The sequence below is a fragment of the Capricornis sumatraensis genome, chromosome 3 (genome assembly GCF_032405125.1).
Source record: "Capricornis sumatraensis isolate serow.1 chromosome 3, serow.2, whole genome shotgun sequence".
NCBI classification, from domain to species: domain Eukaryota; kingdom Metazoa; phylum Chordata; class Mammalia; order Artiodactyla; family Bovidae; genus Capricornis; species Capricornis sumatraensis.
In genome coordinates, this window is record NC_091071.1 from 22,514,584 (window position 1) to 22,537,375 (window position 22,792).

Here is a 22,792-nt window from a genome sequence, read left to right on the forward strand (position 1 = left end):
ATGAGTATTGCCACTCCTGCTTTCTTTTGGTCTCTATTTGCATGGTATATCTTTTTCCAGCCCTTCACTTTCAGTCTGTATGTGTCCCTTGTTTTGAGGTGGGTCTCTTGTAAGCAGCATATAGAGGGGTCTTGTTTTTGTATCCATTCGGCCAGTCTTTGCCTTTTGGTTGGGGCATTCAACCCATTTACGTTTAAGGTAATTATTGATAAGTATGATCCCGTTACCATTTACTTTATTGTTTTGGGTTCGGGTTTATACACCCTTTTTGTGTTTCCTGTCTAGAGAATATCCTTTAGAATTTGTTGGAGAGCTGGTTTGGTGGTGCTGAATTCTCTCAGCTTTTGCTTGTCTGTAAAGCTTTTGATTTCTCCTTCGTATTTGAATGAGATCCTTGCTGGGTACAGTAATCTGGGCTGTAGGTTATTTTCTTTTATCACTTTAAGTATGTCTTGCCATTCCCTCCTGGCCTGAAGAGTTTCTATTGAAAGATCAGCGGTTATCCTTATGGGAATCCCCTTGTGTGTTATTTGTTGTTTTTCCCTTGCTGCTTTTAATATTTGTTCTTTGTGTTTGATCTTTGTTAATTTGATTAATATGTGTCTTGGGGTGTTTCGCCTTGGGTTTATCCTATTTGGAACTCTCTGTGTTTCTTGGACTTGGGTGATTATTTCCTTCCCCATTTTAGGGAAGTTTTCAACTATTATCTCCTCAAGGATTTTCTCATGGTCTTTCTTTTTGTCTTCTTCTTCTGGGACTCCTATAATTTGAACGTTGGAGTGTTTCATATCGTCCTGGAGGTTTCTGAGATTGTCTGCATTTCTTTTAATTCGTTTTTCTTTTTTCCTCTCTGATTCATTTATTTCTACCATTCTATCTTCTATTTCACTAATCCTATCTTCTGCCTCCGTTATTCTGCTATTTGTTGCCTCCAGAGTGTTTCTGATCTCATTTATTGCGTTATTCATTATATATTGACTCTTTTTTATTTCTTCTAGGTCCTTGATAAACCTTTCTTGCATCTTCTCAATCCTTGTCTCTAGGCTATTTATCTGTGATTCCATTTTGATTTCAAGATTTTGGATCATTTTCACTATCAATATTCGGAATTCCTTCTCAGGTAGATTCCCTACCACTTCCTCTTTTGTTTGGTTTGGTGGGCAACTCTCCTGTTCCTTTACCTGCTGAGTATTCCTCTGTCTCTTCATCTTGGTTATATTGCTGCGTTTGGGGTGGCCTTTTTATATCCTGTTAATTTGTGGAGTTCTCTTTATTATGGAGTTTCCTCACTGTGGGTGGGGTTGTATCAGTGGCTTGTCAAGGTTTCCTGGTTAGGGAGGCTTGTGTTGGAGTTCTGGTGGGTGGAGCTGGGTTTCTTCTCTCTGGAGTGCAGTGGAGTGACCAGTATTGGGTTATGAGACGTCAAAGGTTTTGGAGTAACTTTGAGCTGCCTGTATATTGAAGCTCGGGGGTGTGTTCCTGTGCTGCTGGAGAATTTGCGTGGTATGTCTTGTTCTGGAACTTGTTGGCCCTTTGGGTGGAGCTTGGTTTCAGTGTAGGTATGGAGGCATTTGATGAGCTCCTATTGCTTAATGTTCCCTGAATTCAGGAGTTCTCTGATGTTTTCAGGCTTTGGACTTAAGCCTCCTGCTTCTGGTTTTCAGTTTTATTTTTACAGTAGCCTCTAGACTTCTCCATCTACACAGCACTGATGATAACACATCTAGGTTAAAGATGAAAAGTTTCTCCACATTGAGGGACACTCAGAGAGGTTCACTGAGTTACAAGGAGAAGAGAGGAGGGAGGGGTAGTTAGAGGTGACTGGAATGAGATGGGGTGAGATCAAAAGAGGAGCGAGCAAGCTAGCCAGTAGTCACTTCCTTATGTGCGCTCCATAGTCTGGACCGCTCAGAGGTATTTACGGAGTTATACGGGGAAGAGGAGAGGGAGGAAGTAGACAGAGGTGGCCAGGAGGATAAGAGAGAGGAATGAGAAGGAGAGAGACAAATCCTGCCAGTAACCAGTTCCTTAGGTGTTCTCCACCGTCTGGAACACACAGAGATTCACAGAGTTGGATAGTGAAGAGATGGGGGAGGAAAGAGACAGAGGCCACCTGGTGGAGAAAAAGGAGAGTCCAAAGGAGGAGACAGTGGTCAAGCCAGTAATCTCGCACTCAGGTAAAATTGGGTAGTGAAGTTTGGGTTTTTAAATGTACAAAATTGCCAACAAAAACCAAAAAGCAAAGACTAAAAATCTAGGGTAGAGGTTGGATTTTCAAAAATACAATATTAAAGAAAAGAAGCAGAAGGAAAAAGGAAAAAAGAAAAAAAAAGAAAAAAAAAAGCCACAAGAATTATTAAAAAAAAAAAAACCCCAACAACAACCACCCAAAGACTATATATGGTGTTTGCCTTAAAAAAAAAGTCTTTTTTTTATTTGAATAGTAATAGTAGGTTATAGAAATAAAAATTAGAGGAGAAATAGAAGACTTAACAATTTTAAAAAAGTTAGAAAAAAAAAGAAAAAAGAAAAAAAAAAGGAATGATTTTAAAAATATAAAAGTATATCTTGCCCTTCTCTGATGTTGTGAGCAGTGTGGGGTCACTTCCAAGGTGGTACCCTCTGTTTAACTTCTTCTGTTTCCTGGTTTTCTAGGCTCACTAGTTCAGTCGCGCTGTGGGGAGGGGGGGATGCTGCAAATAAATAACACTGTCGTGTGCACACAGTGTCTCAGCCCCGCTGGACCTGTCCCTTCTTGCAGCGCACAAACCGCTCTGGCTCTATGATGCTCAGCCGGGAACCATCTGAGGCCAGCCCTGGGCTGCGTGCACTTCCCCGGTCTAAGCCGCTCAGGTTCGGCACTCAGGTAGCCCTCAGAGGCACAGATTTGGTTGGAACTGCGTTTTGTGCCCTTCCCGGTTCCGAGTAGCTCAGGAGTTTGGCGAGCGCGATCGCTGCGACTTGTTGCCTTTTCTGCCTCTGCTGCTCAGTTTTCTGGGTGGACCGCTGGCACCCCTTGTGAGGCAGATGGTGACTGTCCAGTACCCCCAGAAGTCTTAGCAAAGAAGCCTGCTTGCAGTTTGGTAAGTAAAGTCTCTCCGGGTCTGCAATTGCCCCTTTCCAGCCCTTACGGCTCTGGCTGCCTGTCCCTGGCGGGGGATGGTCTGCAGCCAGCTTTTCCCGTTCTGTTCTGTTTTGTGCGTGGTCCTGGCGGTGTTTTATGTTCGAGCTTTTCGCGTGGTAGCTATCCCACAGTCTGGTTTGCTAGCCCAAGTTAGATCGTTTTGGTTGCGCGTGGGGCGTTCCTGCCCAATTCTTACAAAGCACTGCAGCCTGCGCCTCCCATGCTTCCCTGCCCTGCCCCCACTTCCTAGTGGCGGATGCAGGCGTCTGCGCTGCTTTTCTGCTGGGGGAGTTACTGTTGGGCTTGTAATCTGTTGGTTTTAATTATTTATTTATTTTTCCTTCCTGTTATGTTGCCCTCTGTGTTTCCAAGGCTCGCCACAGACTCGGCAGGGAGAGTGTTTCCTGGTGTTTGGAAACCTCTTTTCTTAAAATTCCCTTCCCAGGACGGGCTTCCCTTCCCGGGATGGACTTCCCTTCCCGGGACGGAGCTCCCTCCCCACCTCCTTTGTCTCCTTTTTCATCTTTTATATTTTTTCCTACCTGTTTTTGAAGACAATGGTCTGCTTTTCTGGTTGCCTGATGTCCTCTGCCAGCCTACAGAGGTTGTTTTGTGTTTACTCAGCGTTGAAATGTTCTTTTGAGGAATTTGTGAGGGAGAAAGTGGTCTTCACGTCCTATTCCTCTGCCATTTTAGGACCGCCCCTCGATTTCCTGAACTCTTATGCACAAATTTATTCCTGACTTGCTTATTTTTTTCTTTTTTCTTGGTCATGTGGCATACAGGATCTTAGTTCTCCAACTAGGGACTGAAGCCATGCTCCCTTCCATGAAAGCCTGGAGTCTTAAGCACTAAATTGCCAGGGAATTTCCATGACTTGCTTATTTTTGAAACTGTAGTCATGAACAAATTTTCTTACAAGTATGAGTAAGCAGTATGTCCTTGCCAGTGATGTGGACATTTTATGGAGAACAAAAGAGACAATGATACTATTACTTATTACCTAGTGTGATTTGTTACAACCAAAGTATATTCAAGAGAGCATTAGGTTTAAGAGAGAAGAATGAGCTCCTTTTTTTGATTAGGGCCCCTAATTGGTGAAGTTTGAGCTGAGTTTGGAGACTAAAAAAAATATATTGAGAGAATGAAGGTAGGGTGGGGATGGAAGAAAGGTTGCCATTAGCAGTGGGAGCTTAATGAAAGTTGTGTGAGAATGAAACAACAAGGTGTGTTTTGTGAATAGTAATTTGTTACTGCTTGAACAAAATTTTGTTTTAAACTGCTCATGTTTAAGTCAAGTACTCATTTAATGGTAATGGTTGAGGAATGGAGCAGGAGAATATATTCAGTTCACATGCTAATTCAGTAAACATGCTAATCAATAGAGTGAGAAGAGAGCTGTTTTAATTGCTTTTTTCTTTTCCAATCTCAAAATTGATAGAATGCAAGTGGTAAGAGTGAATATTCTTGTCCAATTTTCAATCTTAGAGGGAAAACATTTAGTCCTTCCTTTTATGTTTATTGTAGGCTTTACATATAAACACGACTCTGTGCAACCCCATAGACAGCAGCCCACCAGGCTCCCCCGTCCCTGGGATTCTCCAGGCAAGAACACTGGAGTGGGTTGCCATTTCCTTCTCCAATGCATGAAAGGGAAAATTGAAAGTGAAGTCGCTCAGTCATGTCCAACTCTTAGTGACCCCATGGACTGCAGCCTACCAGGCTCCTCCATCCATGGGATTTTCCAGGCAAGAATACTGGAGTGGGTTGCCATTGCCTTCTCCGTTTCTTCTTGAGATGATCAATATTGTAACATTGATTTATTTTCAAATACTAAACTAATTTTACATTCATGGAATAAACCCTACTTGTTCATTTCTTCCATATATTCCAATATTATTTTTTAAAAAAGATTTATTTATTTATTTTTGGTTCTATTCTAGTGTAGATCAGTGAGAGTTCAATTACTGAATGAATGAACAATTAAAATAAAAAATCCTAAGGCAAAACTCTGAGATTGTGTGAACTATGAGACCTATGTAAAGCAATAGTTAATAATCTGACTGGTAGAGACCCATCTCAGCCTAAGAATGTTAAAGTTTGAAACTAAGAAAGAGCAGGAAAAAAAAAATCTCAACACAATATTTGTATGTTTAATCTTAGGCAATAGGAAAAAATCCTGACTGGTAGAGACCATGAAACTCTATAATTCTACACAGCTTTAAAGAAGTCAATTCTATAATTACAACCAAATACACCTCAAAAACTGTACAGGCACAAGCAGCACTTTCTGTCATAGTCATTTCATTATTATGGATTATCTTCTTGTAGGCAGAGGATTCAAAATTTAGAACTGAAAATTCAAACTAAGAGGAAAGACAGGTGATTCAAATTAGCCCCAGTTAGGTCCTGGTATAACTGAATGATATCTTCTTTATTAAGTAATAAAGGTAAGAATATGTTAATTTATACATTCTGATCTAATGCTGAGCTTTCTTTGAGTTGTATCTAGAGTCTGTATTAGTTACTCACCTTCTTGTCGTTCATACATATCTTACAGATGTTAAATACAATTTTATGAAAGACAAAGTTTTTCAGGTTCCAGCATGTACTTTCCAGACAAAAAAGCAAAAGCAGAAAAATTAAGCCCAAGGCAGCTGATGAAATCAAAAAGTTTGCAATCCCACGTTCGCCAAAACTGTAGACATTGTTCTTCTTAACTGAGGGTGATAAAAGAGATAGCCTTACTTTAAAAACTTATACAAAGTCTAAGATGACACCAAATGTTAAGAAATACAGGATACAATGAATGTTAGTTAGAATTAGAGAAGTATAGATATGAAAAACAAGCAATTGTCTTAACATTTTATTTGTCTCTCTTATTTAATCTTCACTGGTATTTATGATTATTATAACAGTTCCCCTGCAAATACTTTTTCTTTTTTTTTTAATCGGTTTTGATAGGCAACAGCCTTACTACATACTCAGTGAGTTTCAAAGGCTGAGCCTTTGTAAACAGAATTATTATGGATCTAGATGGTGATGATGATTGCACAACACTATGAATGTACTCAGTACCACTGAAATGTACACTTTAAAATGTAAACTTTATGTTATGTGTATTTTATTACAATAAAATTAGTGTTTGGGCATACTGGCACAGAAAATGAAATTCTTATTTAAAAAAGAGTGATTGTATTATCTTCACATCTCAAAGATGACTCCTATTTGCATATCTAGAATTTAGATGTTTGTGTTAGCTAATTTTCTGTGTAGTAAAATCAGGAAATATCAATTATTACCTATTTACATCTAAACTTTGTTCTTTTCTTCCTCACAAGTGTTGCCATCAATACTCTTTTCCCACTTATAGAAGAAAATGTCTTCTCACTCTGAAGGACTTTAAGGACAGTAGGCATGACCTACAATAATAGCTAAAAATACCATAAATACCTTTATTTTGTTTATTTAATTGCCAAGAATTCTGTTGTTTTTGATTTTTGTGGGTTATACTTATTTATTTAGTAACTTTTGTAAACTGTTTTTGTAAAGACTGTATTTTGTTGTTTTTGATCACCGGAGTTTCTGTTCTGCTAACTTAGCTATTAGCTGCGATTTGATGGAAATATCCTTAAATGTTTGGAGCAAAACACACACACACACACAAACCAAACTTTTCCTATCCTTTTTAGATTAGCTGTGAGTTGGGGCTCTCTTAAAATGGTTAACCAGTCCATGTACAACTTTTATTTAGTCCACACATCTTGCTTATGCAGGGCCTAAAGATCAGAGAGCTTATTCATAAAGTCTTATCAGGTTTCAGCCTTGAATCTGCATGTGGCAATCTGAATTATCCATTGCAAATGGGAGTTTTTGTAATTGATTAATCCCCTCACACTCAGTCACTTTCCCCAGCTTCTTAACTTCTTAGGCTTTTCTTTCTTGCCACCTGCTTTCTGTTTCTTGTCACTTGCCCTAGGTGGCTGTGGTAAGCATATCCCTTTAAATGTTTCTGACAAAGCTGGCCAGGAGGTTGCTCCAGCCCTCAGAAAGTTCCAAGAAGAGCTAAACAGTGCACCTCCTGAACTAATCCACTGGGTCATTGCCAGACAGATCTAAAAACATAAGCACAATTCTTTGAGAACAAGAATTGTTCTTTGCCCCTTCTGATGTAAGAAAACACACCAGGAATGTAGATTACTATCATCACAGTTACTGCTGCCTGGCTGGAAAATGGGAAGTTAAGCAGGTAAGTTAAAACTCTACATTGATTTCTTGGCAAAACTGAGCAGCTTCTTTCTTCTTTTTCTACTTCCCTGCTTTTTGTAAGTTTTTAATTAAATTTCAGAGTTCCAGAGAATTGATTCTGACAGTTTTGCCACCTTAATCCTTGTTTCAAGGGAGGGATAGATCCTTGGAGATACCTACTCTGTCACTTTCAGTTTCAATTTATTTCTATATACTGATTTTTGGTTTTAATTCAGCAATCTAGCTAAAGATTCTAAATATTCTAGTATTTTATCCGTAGAGTTTTAAATAGTTCATGCTATATATATATAAAGAATTTCAAATATTACTTTATCTCAGTATTCATACTTGAAAATTATTAAAAAATGTAACATAAAATGAGCCCTCAGGAGCTTCTCACTTAACAAAATAACCAAAACATTATTAATAGCTTCCTTCTAACTATGTTCTCCTTGATTTTACCCCTACTATCTATATTCCAGATATCTTATTTCTTTGGAAATTTTCCAGAGACATGCATTTCTATAAATATTACATTGTTGGTAATAGTCTGTTTATGAGGTTTATAAACATAGCATCATGTTGTTTGTAGTCATCACAGCAAGGTTGAAAAAAATATTCATTGTGTTTTTAAGATTTATTCATATTGTTGTTTGCAGCTGAAGTTCATACATTTCCACTCCTCTATGATACTCCATTATGTAGGGAGAAAAACCTTAATTTATCATTACATTCTACTGTTAATAGACATAAGCTATTTCCATTTCTTTTTGCAATTACAGATATTGCTGAAGAAAATATTTATTAAGGTTTTCCATCTTGGAGTAAAAATATTGGTAATTGGCATGTCAGACTTGGTTAGTGCTAACTCATTTTTCAAAGTAGTAAATTAATTTCATTCACAATATGTACGTATTTCCATTTCTCTACATTATAATGCTTCTTGACCTCAGACTTTAAAATTTTTGTTTAGTGATAGTTCGTTGTGGTCCAAGTTTGTAGTTCTTTGATCACTAATGAAGTTTATGATAACTCCATATAGGCCATTTTTGAACCATATTTTGATTCTTTTTTTATTTCTGTGAAATTCTTCTTCATGTCTTTATTCTCCCATTTTATTCTAATAGCATAATTTGTCTTAATTTATCATGCTTATTCCAGATAGTAATGCTTTGTTCATTATATATGTTATATATATATATATATATATATATATACGTGTTAACAAATATATTTGCTTCTGAGGCTTTTATTTTGTTAGAATGCTTTTAAATTAACAGTTTTAAATTTTAATGTAGTCAAATTTATAAATCCTTTCTTTATAATTCAGGGATTTTTGTACTTATTTTCTTATTTTGTACTTGATGTCATAAAACTATTTTAACCTATTTTCTTATAAAATTCTTGAACTTTACCCTCTCTGTTTCCACTTAGATTTTTTTGTGTGTGCCTGTACAGGCTTCAGCAATACATGAACTGTGAACTTCCAGATGTTCAAGTTGGATTTAGAAAAGGCAGAGGAACCAGAGATCAAATTGCCAACATCCATTGGATCATCGAAAAAGCAAGTGAATTCCAGAAAAATATCTGTTTCTGCTTTATTGGCTATGCCAAAGCCCTTGACTGTGTGGATCACAAGAAACTGTAGAAAAGTCTTAAAGAGACTGGAATACCAGATCACCTTATCTGCCTCCTGAGAAACCAGTATGCAGGTCAAGAAGCAATAGTTAGAACTGGACATGGAACAACAGATTGGTTCCAAGTCAGGAAAGGAGTATGTCAAGGCTGTATGTTGTCACCCTACTTGTTCAACTTATATGCAGAGTACATCATGAGAAATGCTGGGCTGGATGAAACACAAGTTGGAATCAAGATTGCTGGGAGAAATATCAATAATCTCAGATATGCAGATGACACCACCTCTGTGGCAGAAAGCAAAGAACTAAAGAGACTCTTGTTGAAAGTGAAAGAGGAGAGTGAAAAATTTGGCTTAAGACTCAACATTCAAAAAATTAAGATCACGGCATTTGGTCCCATCATTTCATGGCACTTAGATGGGGAAACAGTGGAAACAGTGGCAGACTTTATTTTGTTGGGCTCCAAAATCACTGCAGATGGTGACTGCAGGCATGAAATTAAAAGACGATTGCTCCTTGGAAGAAAAGCTGTGACAAACCTAGAGAGCATATTAAAAAGCAGATACATTACTTTGCCAACAAAGGTCCGTCTAGTCAAAGCTATGGCTTTTCCAGTGGTCATGTATGAATGTGAGAGTTGGACTATAAAGAAAGCTGAGGGCCGAAGAATTGATGCTTTTGAACTGTGGTGTTGGAGAAGACTCTTGAGAGTCCCTTGGACTGTAAGGAGATCCAACCAGTCCATCCATAAAGAAATCAGTCCTGAATATTCATTGGAAGGACTGATGGTGAAGCTGAAACTCCAATACTCTGGCCACCTGATGCAATGAACCGACTCATTGGAAAAGACCCTGAGGCTGGGAAAGATTGAAGGCGGGAGGATAAGGGAGGATCAGATGGTTGGATGGTATCACCAACTTGATGGACATGAATTTGAGTAAGCAAAGCCTGGTGTGCTGCAAACCATGGGGTCGCATAGAGTTGGACATGACTGAGCTACTGCACTGAACTGAACTGTACAGAATATGGATCCACCTGTTTTTCCCTTTTCTGGAAATACACTTACTTGCATTTATTAAATGGCATATTTGTGCCCAATAATATATGATGCCATCTCCTTTATACATCAAAATTCCATACATGCCTTGGCATATTTGAGGGCTCCCTTTTAATCTAATTGTCCATTTACTTCTATCTCTATATGTCTTATAAGTCATTATGTTACAAATATTTACATTTCAGATCTTAGGGAATTAAACCAATACCTGAGAAGGCACCTATCAAGAAAATATCAAGTCTTGTTTTACAAGTAAATTTTACTAAATATTGAGCAAAGAGATGTTTTACATAAGCTAGTCTGCTGAATAAAACACTAGAGAATACTCCACGGTTCATTATCTGTATAAACTCCATATACAGTGCAAACATGCACACTATGAAAAAACAAAATAGCAGGTCAATCTTTCTCATAAACATGGATTAAAAAACTCATAGGACTATTCATCTACTTCAGTGATGAATAATCTTGCATTTTAAAAGCTTATGGAAAACTCAATTTGAAATGATTAAAAACTGTCAAGTATTATAAGCTGGTATTTAAGATGCTTGTAAATATTGTTTGTGTTTTTAATTTTGAAAAATAAAGATAAAACATATGAAATATTAACAAATGGAATAGATACACAGACAATTGTGTTTATTTAAGGAATGCAAAGTGTTTAATATTTTAAAAATATATTAATATAGTTGTATGGCTTCCCTCAAAGCTCAGTCGGTTAAGAATCTGATGCGGAAGACCCAGGTTTGATTCCTAGGTCGGGAAGATCCCCTGGAGAAGGAAATGGCAACCCACTCCAGTATTCTTGCCTGGAGAATCCCATGGACAGAGGAACCTGGCAGGCTACAGTTCATGGGGTCACAAGAGTTGGACATGACTTAGCCACTAAATCACCACCACCACCACCACATTGATACACTAAAGGCCAAAGCCACATGGTGATCTCATATAGTCATAAAACATATTTAAAATAAAATGTCTCGTACATAGCACTCTCTAACCTAAAAAAGGAACATAAATATTCAAGCATCATGTTCCACAGTGAAATTACTGAGGTGTAGAGCCAACAAGTTGCAGAGCCAGGATTCAACTCAGGCCATATGACTCCAGGCCATCCTTTTACTATACTGCCTTTATATAAACATCATAGTAAATTAGTGAGAGATCAACACCACCAATTACAACGAGGGCTTCCTTGGTGGCTCAGTGGTAAAGAATCTGATTGATAAAGCAGGAAACACAGGTTTAGTCCTTGGATCAGGAAGGGGATCAGGAAGATCCCCTGCAGAAGGAAATGGCAACTCACTCCATTATTCTTGCCTGGGTAACACCATGGACAGAGGAGCCTGGAGGGCTACAGTCCATGGGATCACAAAAGAGTCAGATAGGACTTAGTGACTAAAGAACAATAATAATGAGATCACCATGTTTATGGTCATAAAGAAAACCTTAATAATAGCTCCAGTATAGTTAAATGCCAAATACTGCGACCATATGCAATAAGACTAAGTAAAGCAAAAGCAAATTATAAACAGAATATCTGAAATTGACAAAGTAGAAAACTTAAACCTTAAACCAAAATATTTAATTACATATAAATAACTTAATTATATATACATATCTTGATATATATCTATATCAACCCAATACAGTATTCTTACCTGGAGAATCCTATGGACATAGGACCCCAAGCTACAGTCCCTGGGGTTGCAAAGAGTTGGACACAACTGAGCGACTGAACTGAACTGAAGTGACTTAGGACTCATATGCTCCAAACAAGCCTCCATTCTATTCTTTAAATATATTAGATCCTTTCCTGATTTGAGGCTTTTCTCTTGGTCTTCCATCAATGTGAAATATTATTCCTCTCATTCTTCACTGGCTAGATCAGTCTCATTCTTTTAGTCATTTAATCACACTCTGCAGTAATGACCACCGTAAGTATTCTATCTGAAGTGCCACCGTAAGTATTCTATCTGAAGTGACGTAAGTTACTAACTACCTCATTTATTTCTCTTACTGTCTTACTTCAAACTGTAACTATTGTGTCTATTTACTTACTTTCAAAATTTTTTCCCACTTGCCACAACTCACATTATAAACTCCATGAAACCAGGGACCTTGTCTATCTTCTTCTATAGACAAGTGTAGGAAGTACAGCAGTCATAGAGTAAGAGTTCAAGAAAGAGAAAACAGAAGGGATCAGGAAAAGTGATAATAAGTGAAATTATAGATGTTTTCCTACCACTAAATGAAGACAAGAACCTTTGGGTTGAAATTGCTATCAAATGATAAACAGAATATAGAGGAGAAAAATCTAAGTCTAGACAGCTCATCGGAGAAGGCCATGGCACCCCACTCCAGTACTCTTGTCTGGAAAATCCCATGGACAGAGGAGCCTGGTAGGCTGCAGTCCATGGGGTCGCTAAGAGTCTGACACGACTGAGCGACTTCCCTTTCACTTTTCACTTTCATGCATTGGAGAAGGAAATAGCAACCCACTCCAGTGTTCTTGCCTGGAGAATCCCAGGGATTGTGGAGCCTGGTGGGCTGCCACCTATGGGGTCGCCCAGAGTTGGACATAACTGAAGCGACTTAGCAGCAGCAGCAGCAGCAGCAGACAGCTCATGGAAAAATTTCACAACACTAAGGAAAACAATTTTTGGAAGACAGAAGTTTTTAGAGTAATAAAGAGGCTATCTGCAAAGAAATCAAAATCAGATTAACCTGAGTCCTCTTAACCAGTATAGTTTAACATCAGAAAATAGACTTAATACACCATATTAAAAGAATAAATGACAAAATCCCCACATGATCTCAAAGGCACAGAAAAAGAATTTAATCTCATTCATTACAAAAATTGTCAATGAACTTGGAATAGAATGGAACTTCCTCAAACCAATAAAGAGGAACTATAAAAACACTCATAGCTAAAAATCATATTTAATGGAGAATAACTGAATACCTTCCTCTTAAGCCTGGGAATAAGCAAAGGTGTTTACTGCCATGGCTACTATTCAGTACAGTACTGGTAATTCTAGTCAGTGAAATGAAATAAAAATGTTTAAGAAAAAAGAAATCTTGCTTTTGAAAAGAAGAGTATTCACAAACAACATAATATTGCAAATAGAAAATCTTAAGAAATCCACATAAAAACTATTGAAATGCATAAATGAGTTAAGTTTATAGAATAGAAGATAAAAAAATCATATAAGTTCATAGTATATAATATACAAAAAGTCACTGGATTTCTATACCTTAGCAATGAACAGAAGAAAATTAACATATTCCATTTTCAATAATAGCAAAAACATCTTAGAAATAAATTTAGCAGAGAAATGTAAGACCTGTACACTGAAAGCTATACAGCATTGCTGAGGGAAATGAAAGATCTAAATAAACAGACAGCCATTCTTTTTCATGGATTGTATGGCTCAATATTTTTAAGATGACTCATTTTCCCAAATTGATTAGTAGTATCAATGCAATATCTATTCAAATTCCAGGAGTCTTTTTTTTCCCCAGTAAATAACATGCCAATACCAAAAATTTGTAGAGAAACCCACAGGATCCACAAGAGTCAAAACAGTGTTAAAAAGATCAAGGATGGGGACTTCCCTGGTGGCCTAGTGGTTGAGTCCACCTTCCAAAGCAAGGGACATGGGTTTGATTCATGGTTGGGGCACTAAGATCCCACCTGCCATGGAGCAACTAAGCCTATGTGCCTCAACTAGAAAGAAGCCTGCGCTCCATGACAAAGATCCTGCACGCTGCAACAGAAGATCCCACATGCCTCAACTAAGACTCAACGCAGGCAAAATAAATGGTTAAATTTAAAAAAGACCAAGGATGGAGGATTATATTTCTCAATTTAAAACTTACTAAAATGCAAAAGTAACCAGAATAGTGTGGTACTGGTATAGGATAGAAATACCAATCAAGGGAAGGGAATTTATACTCCAGAAATAACTCAGGTGAATTCATTTTTAATAAAAGTGTTAATTTGATGGGGAAATGATATCCTTTTTGACAGACTGTTCTGGGACAAATCACATTGTAACCTGAATATAGACCTAGTTATGTAGAAGGCATGGAGAAAATCTTCTTGACCCTGGTTTAGGCAGACTTTTAAAATATGATATAAAAAAACACCATCAATAGAAGAAAATGTGGATAAACTGGATTCCATCAACATTTAAAACTTTCAAGCTTCAAAAGACACCATTAACAACTTGTGTCGAAACAAATGTCCATCAACTAATGAACAGATAAAAAAACGTGGTATATCAATACAATGGAATACTATTCAGCAACAGTGAAGAATACTGAGATATGCTATAACCTGGATAAACCTCAAAAACAGTATTATAAATGAAAGAACAAAGACACAAAATAATTCTAATGATATAAATTAATACATAATGATATAAATCTATGAAATATTCAGAAATGCCAGATATTTTCAGGCAGTAGGTTTATTAGTGGATGTTGGGCTGGACATGGAAATGAGGCTTGACTATAAATAGACATGACAAATCTTTTTCAGATGATGGAAATATTCTAATATTAGACTGTGGTAATGATTACACAACTTTATAAACTTTTTAAAAGCAATGAATATGAAATTAATTAATGAATTAAATCTGATGACTGGTAAGTAAATAATAGCTCAATAGAGTTGTTTTTAAAAAGCAGAGAGATGAATCTATAGTGCAAATATGATACAAACTAAAATGTGACATAATTTCTGTTTTTCAGAAATTGTAAGAAAACATAATCAATTTGTCTTTGTTGTTGTTTTTCAGTAGCTAAGTCAAGTCTGACTCTTTGTGACTCCCTGGACTAGAGCATGCCAGGCTTCTGTCTTTCACTATCTCCTGGAGTTTGCTCAAACTCATGTTCATTGAGTCAATGATGCCATCCAACCATCTTATCTTCCTATTGTCCCTTTCTCCTCCTGCCCTCAATCTTTCCCAGCATCAGGGTCTTTCCCAATGAGTTGGCTCCTCGCATTAGATGACAAAGCATTGGAGGGTTGAGCTTCAGCATCAGTCCTTCTGATGAATATTCAGGGTTGATTTGCTTTAGGAGTGACTGGTTTGATCTCCTTGCAATCCAAGAGACTCTCAAGAGTATTCTCTAGCATCACAATTCAAAAACATCAGTTATTTGGCCCTCAGCCTTCTTTATGGTCCAACTCTCACATCCATATATGATTACTGGAAAAACCGTAGTTTTGACCCCACAGACCTTTGTTGGAAAAGTAATGTCTCTACTTTTTAATACACTGTCCAGGTTTGCCACAGCTTTCCTTCCAAGGAGCAAGCATCTTTTAATTTCATGACTGCAGTCACTGTCCAGAGTGATTTTAATAATTATATTTAATCTTTTACTGATTTAGTAAAATACCATTACATTTCCCTTTTTGTGGTTGCATATAAGTTATTTGGTTCCAGAACAAACTGCATACACACACAGCAAACAAACTTACAAACAGGAAATATGCTAATTACTTCACAATTTTTAGAGTAAATAGTAAATGGACTCATTATTTGTCAGTTCTTAGAATCAACCTGAATATGAAATCAGCCTAAAATATGGAAAATTTAATATAATGCTTTTATTTTTTTCCTGATTTTGATCTGGCTGTGCATTTACCTTTATCTTGATACTTAAAACCTAGAGTCCCAAGGAACTATTTAATCTTCAGTTTAAGTAAAGCATTCAGTTTCCTCATTATAAGATTAGGATAATAGTAGCTAACTTGCAGGGTACTGCAAAGATTCAACATAATGTATGTAAAGCTCCTTTTACATCATAGGTGAGTAGTAACTCATTCTAAGTTACATCTGGGAATGGCTTCATGAAATTTATTGGGGATATTATTTTGAGGCTTCATTTTTTCCGCCCCCCTACACAGTGAAAATTACTTTGGTACAGGAAAACACTCAAATCAGCAAGTCTTACTGTCTCTGTTGAAAGAAGGACAGGTTTTTCTTTAATCTTCCACAATCCAGGCTTGAATGTGGAAATCTAGAAAGATTTTTAAGGACTTGGGGGAACTGCATATACTCACATGAATCACTGCAGTCCACATAGATGTTTTGAAATTGCTCGGCACACAGTTTTTTCACCTCATAGTCATCAAAGAATTTGCTGATACTCATTGCAAAGTTGTAACTAGGAAGCACCATTAATACATTATTCATTAAGGTTCTTGTGAAATGAGTAATGTCATCATCTATGATTAAAAAGATGATAGTTAGCTTTCAGTTAGAAAGCAGTGACCCTCCCATAACAACAAACTTTCCTAAGATGATCAGACAATTACCAGTCTAGCAGATCATCTTTGAGAAAACACTAGTTACTAAGTCATGAAGCTTCATCATCTTCATAGTTTGTAGTATGGATTTGTCAGTTACAGATATTAAAAGCAGACTTTTGGTAACAGTATTTCCCTAGGGTCTGTCTTCCACCATCTTTATGGGTGGGTCTGCTATTAAAATCCCTACCTTGGCTTAGCCTTCAGTCAGTTCAGTTCAGTCACTCAGTCGCGTCCGACTCTTTGTGACCCCATGAATTGCAGCACGCCAGGCCTCCCTGTCCATCACCAACTCCTGGAGTTCACTGAAACTCACGTCCATTGAGTCGGTGATGCTATCCAGCCATCTCATCCTCTGTTGCCCCTGTCTCCTCCTGTCCCCAATCCCTCCCAGCATCAGAGTCTTTTCCAATGAGTCAACTCTTCACATTAGGTGGCCAAAGTACTGGAGTTTCAGCTTTAGCATCAGTCCTTCCAAAGAACACTCAGGACTGATCTCCTTTAGAATGGACTGGTTGGATCTCCTTGCAGTCCAAGGGACTCTCAAGAGTCTTCTCCAACACCACAGTTCAAAAGCATCAATTCTTCAGTGCTCAGCTTTAATCACAGTCCAACTCTCACATCCATACATGACCACTGGAAAAACCATAGCCTTGACTAGACAGACCTTTGTTGGCAAAGTAATGTCTCTGCTTTTCAATATGCTATTTAGGTTGGTCATAACTTTCCTTCTAAGGAGTAAGCGTCTTTTAATTTCATGGCTGCAATCACCATCTGCAGTGATTTTGGAGCCCCCAAAATAAATCTGACACTGTTTCCCCATCTATTTCCCATGAAGTGAAGGGACCAGATGCCATGATCTTTGTTTTTTGAATGTTGAGTTTGAAGCCAACTTTTTCACTCTCCTCTTTCACTTTCATCAAGAGGCTTTTGAGTTCCTCTTCACTTTCTGCCATAAGGGTGGTGTCATCTGGATATCTGAGGTTATTGATATTTCTCCTGGCAATCTTGATTCTAGCTTGTGCTTCTTCCAGCCCAGCATTTCTCATGATGTACTCTGCATAAAAAAGTTAAATAAGCAAGGTGACAATACACAGCCTTGACGTCCTTCTTTTCCTATTTGGAACCAGTCTGTTGTCCAGTTCTAACTGTTGCTTCCTGACTTGCATATAGGTTTCTCAAGAGGCAGGTTAGGTGGTCTGGTTGTCCCATCTCTTTCAGAATTTTCCAGTTTATTGTGATCCACACAGTCAAAGGCTTTGGCATAGTCAATAAAGCAGAAATAGATGTTTTTCTGGAACTCTCTTGCTTTTTCGACGATCCAGTGGATGTTGGCAATTTGATCTCTCGTTCCTCTGCCTTTTCTAAAACCAGCTTGAACATCTGGAAGTTCACGGTTCGAGTATTGCTGAAGCCTGGCTTGGAGAATTTTGAGCATTACTTTACTAGCGTGTGAGATGAGTGCAATTGTGCGTTAGTTTGAGCATTCTTTGGCATTGCCTTTCTTTGGGATGGAATGACCTTTTCCAGTCCTTTGGCCACTGTTGAGTTTTCCAACTTGCTGGCATATTGAGTGCAGCACTTTCACAGCATCGTCTTTCAGGATTTGAAATAGCTCAACTGAAATTCCATCACCTGCACTAGCTTTGTTCATAGTGATGCTTTCTAAGGCCCACTTGACTTCACATTCCAGGATGTCTGGCGTGATCACACCATTGTGATTATCTTGGTCATGAAGATCTTTTCTGCACAGTTCTTCTGTGTATTCTTGCCACCTTTTCTTAATATCTTCTGCTTCTGTTAGGTCCATACCATTTCTGTCCTTTATCGAGCCCATCTTTGCATGAAATGTTCCCTTGGTATCTCTAATTTTCTTGAAGAGATCTCTAGTCTTTCCCATTCTGTTCTTTTCCTCTATTTCTTTGCATTGATCGGTGAAGAAGGCTTTCTTATCTCTTCTTGCTATTCTCTGGAAATCTGCATTCAGATGCTTATATCTTTCCTTTTCTCCTTTGTTTTTCACCTCTCTTCTTTTCACAGCTATTTGTAAGGCCTCCCCAGACAGCCATTTTGCTTTTTTGCATTTCTTTTCCATGGGGATGGTCTTGATCCCTGTCTCCTGTACAATGTCACGAACCTCAGTCCATAGTTCATCAGGCACTCTGTCTATCAGATCTAGTCCCTTAAATCTATTTTTCACTTCCACTGTATAATCATAAGGGATTTGATTTAGGTCATACCTAAATGGTCTAGTGGTTTTCCCTACTTTCTTCAATTTAAGTCTGAATTTGGCAATAAGGAGTTCATGATCTGAGTCACAGTCAGCTCCCAGTCTTGTTTTTGCTGACTGAGTAGGCTTCTCCATCTTTGGCTGCAAAGAATATAATCAATCTGATTTCAGTGTTGACCATTTGGTGATGTCCATGTGTAGAGTCTTCTCTTGTGTTGTTGGAAGACGGTGTTTGCTATGACCAGTGCGTTCTCTTGGCAATATTCTATTAGCCTTTGCCCTGCTTCATTCCGTATTCCAAGGCCAAATTTGCCTGTTACTCCAGGTGTTTCTTGAGTTCCTACTTTTGCATTCCAGTCCCCTATAATGAAAAAGACATCTTTTTTGGGTGTTAGTTCTAAAAGGTTTCGTAGGTCTTCAGCTTCTTCAGTGTTACTGGTTGGGGCATAGACTTGGATTACTGTGATATTGAATGGTTTGCCTTGGAAATGAACAGAGATCATTCTGTTGTTTTTGAGATTGCATACAAGTCTAAAGCTTGGCCTAGACTTTCCCTTTGTTCCCTGTGCAGCCTGAAAAATGGAAAATCATGAGACTGTAAATATTACCTTGTTGTTGGCCTCTGTGTCCTGAAATTTCTTGAGAGATCAATGAAGCGTTTAAAAAGTTTGAATAATTTTTTGTCCAACATACATTGTTATTTTAAGTAGGAGGGCAATTTGCCTTCCAGAATCCTCCATCCTTCTGGACGTGGCAGTCTCCACTGAACTTCTCATTGCCAAGTTCAATAGCCTCTTTGTCACATTTTCTTTTATTTTTCACTTTGAACCAATACTCTACCCTTCTCCACTGTATTTTCTGCCCTGGGCGGATTATCTGTGTCGTATAAATCAAAGGACTTCTTTGCTCTCTGGCTCTTAGTTGGCCTAAGCAAGGCCCATAACAGTTCCTGACTGGAGAGAGGAAGGTTTCACTAGTATATTCACTTTGTGAAAATTTATCAAGCTATACATTTATGGTCTCTGCACTTTTCTGAATGCAAGTTATATTTCAATAAAAAGTAAATATGAGAAATACATTCTTGAAGAGCTCTGTGCTTACAGTCCTCTGTAGGGTGAATATAACGATAGAGTATGTTGCAATAGAATGTGGTTCCCTGACACCTTTGGGAATAATGGAATTCTACAAAGTAGAAGTCAGGTGGCAGAACTTAACTATTACAAGCAAGGTAGGAACCATTACCACAATAAGTAACAGGGACAGTCCATAAAATCACACTCCAGGAGAAGAGTCTTCATTCTTAGAAACTGGAATTCATAAATCCCATATTAGCAGGGAGGGCTGAGTTGATTAATACAGTTCAAAATTTCATGCTTATAGAGAAATTCAACAAAGGGATATTCTAGATGCAAACAAAACAAATCTTATTGGTGATAGTCACCATGAGCAACAGCATGTCTTTAAATTTCATAACCAGAAAAGGGAGAACCTACTCTTGAAATCAGAGAAACTGGTTTAATGATGACTACATTTGTTGCCTATTTAATTGTTTCCTTCTGAAAAACACTCATTAGGAGGTTCAAGATTATGTGTTTCATTAAATTAGGAGGAGTTATACCATAGCCCACTCCAATACTCTTGCCTGGAAAATCCCATGGAGAGGAGCCTGGTAGGCTGCAGTCCATGGGGTTGCTAAGAGTCGGACACGACTGAGTGACTTCACTTTCACTTTTAACTTTCATGCATTGGAGAAGGAAATGGCAACCCACTCCAGTGTTCTTGCCTGGAGAATCCCCAGGACAAGGGATCCTGGTGGGCTGCCATCTATGGGGTCGCACAGAGTTGGACACGACTGAAGCGACTTAGCAGCAGCAGCATACCATAGCACCTTTCACTCTCCAGTCTCACCACCTTGCTCCAAAGTGCTCTTAAGATGTTAAAACTGAAGGATCAAGTCTCAAGAACATGGTGTGTGGGGGGTGATCTTTCAAAGGACATAAAATTTGGCACAGGTGCACTGTAATCTTTTAATCTTCTTTTATTTTTGTCATGAGGCTAGAATGATGCTGAATCCATCACCTTCAGAGGGCTTAGTGTCCCGTCCTCTTGCCCACTTTCTCTTTCCCTTCCCCTCTCTCTCAACCTCTGTTTCTCACATATATGTTCAATAAGTATTTGCTGACTCCAAAGAGCACAAGTTTTCAGATTCCTGGAAAGTAAGTGTTTAGTAATGAATATTTTTATCCTCCAGCTCTTTCATCATCATTTATTTAATGCATTTTCTGGAGAAAGGAAAAATTGTGTGAAGTCCTTACCATAGAATTTCATTATGACGTGAATGACGATACTGAAAACAGTTGAAAAGTAGTTAAAGAGGGTGAGCTTGATGTAGGCAGCAGTACTACTAGAAAACAGGAGGCTTCCAAGATACATGAGAGGAACAACAGACCAACCATACAGCATAAAGATCATCACTGTGTCCAGAAAATGGAAATCTGCAACAAATGCATCCATTCCGCAGTACATGAACACTCCCTGAGACAGAGTGCAGAGATAAAGAGCAAGGTGAAGGACACTGTGTAACAAGCTGCCAAGCCAGAAAACTTAGAAAACAGCAAGCACTGCTTTCATTAGTGCATAGATTCACTACTTAAATAATTTTACCCATTAAAAATAAGCCTGAGGTGAGCAATCTTTTTTTCAATAGAGGACTTTCATGAACAGAATGACTATATTTCCTTTTTTTTCTTTTTCTTTTGGAAGAGCATCACTTTGTAGCACTCTCATGATTAAAATTAAATTAACTGTGTCTACAGTAAGCCCAACTCTGAATTTTTCCAGAAAAAAAAGTGATCTAGTGCATAGATGATTTCTCTAAAGATTTTCTTGGGATGAAAACATGTGCATGTATGCACTCTCACCCTACCACATCACTCTGCTTGATGCTTCCCTCCCTCCCAAATTGTATGTAACTGTTTTATATTGTCAAGTTAATCATGTTCCCATTATGGTTTGCAATTGTAATTAGCTTTTATTTTTTGTCTGGCTATTGATTGTGGAAAACTGATAAACCTCTTTTACTATTGTGATTATGTAACTATTACTCACTTAATACCATTGTATGAATGGTCAACAGAAAAATAATAGAACTCTGTATCACCAAAACTAGGATCTACTAGAAAAAGCTGTAATTACTTCTTAAAATCCAGATGCAAATCAGAATTATCTTAAAATTTTTTGAAAAATAAAAATGCTCAGGTATTGCTTTTTTTCTCCAGAACTCCAGATATGTTTCTAATGAGCAGTCATATTTAAAACCAACTGGACTATATGATGATCTTTTACTTTTATCTAGTTTGTTTTACTTTCTCTATTTCATATTCAGTGCTCCCATTTCATTTAGTTTATGTACTCCAGTTTCTCCACCTCTCTTTTTTTTCTTTGATGTTCTTTCTCAGCCTTTATCAAGTGTAGTAGAAAAGCTGTTGTATATATATATATATATATATATATATATATAAACATGTATAACATATTACATTACAATCATAATATATAAATATATTAAAAAAAGATTTTCTCTGTGGCTGCTGTAGTATTATGCAGTCTCTTTGCATCACACCTCACATTTAGACTGTCTCCTTGACATCTATCTCAGGAACTCAAGGACATCCTCTTTCAACCAGTTCTCATTCCATTTGAGAATCAGACAGGGAAGCATAAATTTAGAGTGGGCAGATTAGGAAGAAGGGAACCTCTAGAATTATTAAAGAAGATTATTTTCTAGTAACCTATAATCATTGGTAACTATAATATCTCTAAAGATAGCAAGTTTGGCCCTTTTAAGCAACTACAAAATTATTTAGCAGGGCCACTAGTAAACAGAAGAAGTTAACTAAGAATAGCTACATTACAACACTGTGATGCTCTTGGAAGTAGTTTATACTTAAGCAAGAATGTTTAAAGAAAATATATGAAGAAGATCAGCAATCTTGGGTGAAAACCAGCTTTAGCTATAGTTGGTTTTCCCCTAATTCAAGCGGGAGAAGTAAAAAGAGTAGTCAGCAGGAAACCACAGGTAACCTACAAGCAGCTTCATTCCAAGGCTTAGAATGTTTAGGGACGTCTTAAATTAGAACTATTCCAAAGAAAATTTAAATTTCTACTTGGAAAT

General features: G+C 37.6%; 1 protein-coding gene across 1 annotated transcript in view; it reads right to left on the reverse strand.

Annotated features, from left to right (window-relative positions):
* LOC138076171 (phospholipid-transporting ATPase ABCA3-like) overlaps positions 1-22,792 on the reverse strand; it is a 253,186-nt gene that overhangs the window by 68,487 nt on the left and 161,907 nt on the right. Inside the window, exons 21-24 of the mRNA XM_068968392.1 lie at positions 20,934-21,153; positions 16,143-16,307; positions 5,683-5,844; positions 262-281 (exon numbers count right to left, since the gene is read on the reverse strand). Of these exons, the coding sequence (XP_068824493.1) occupies positions 262-281; positions 5,683-5,844; positions 16,143-16,307; positions 20,934-21,153 (567 nt within the window). The remainder of the gene's footprint in view (positions 1-261; positions 282-5,682; positions 5,845-16,142; positions 16,308-20,933; positions 21,154-22,792) is intronic.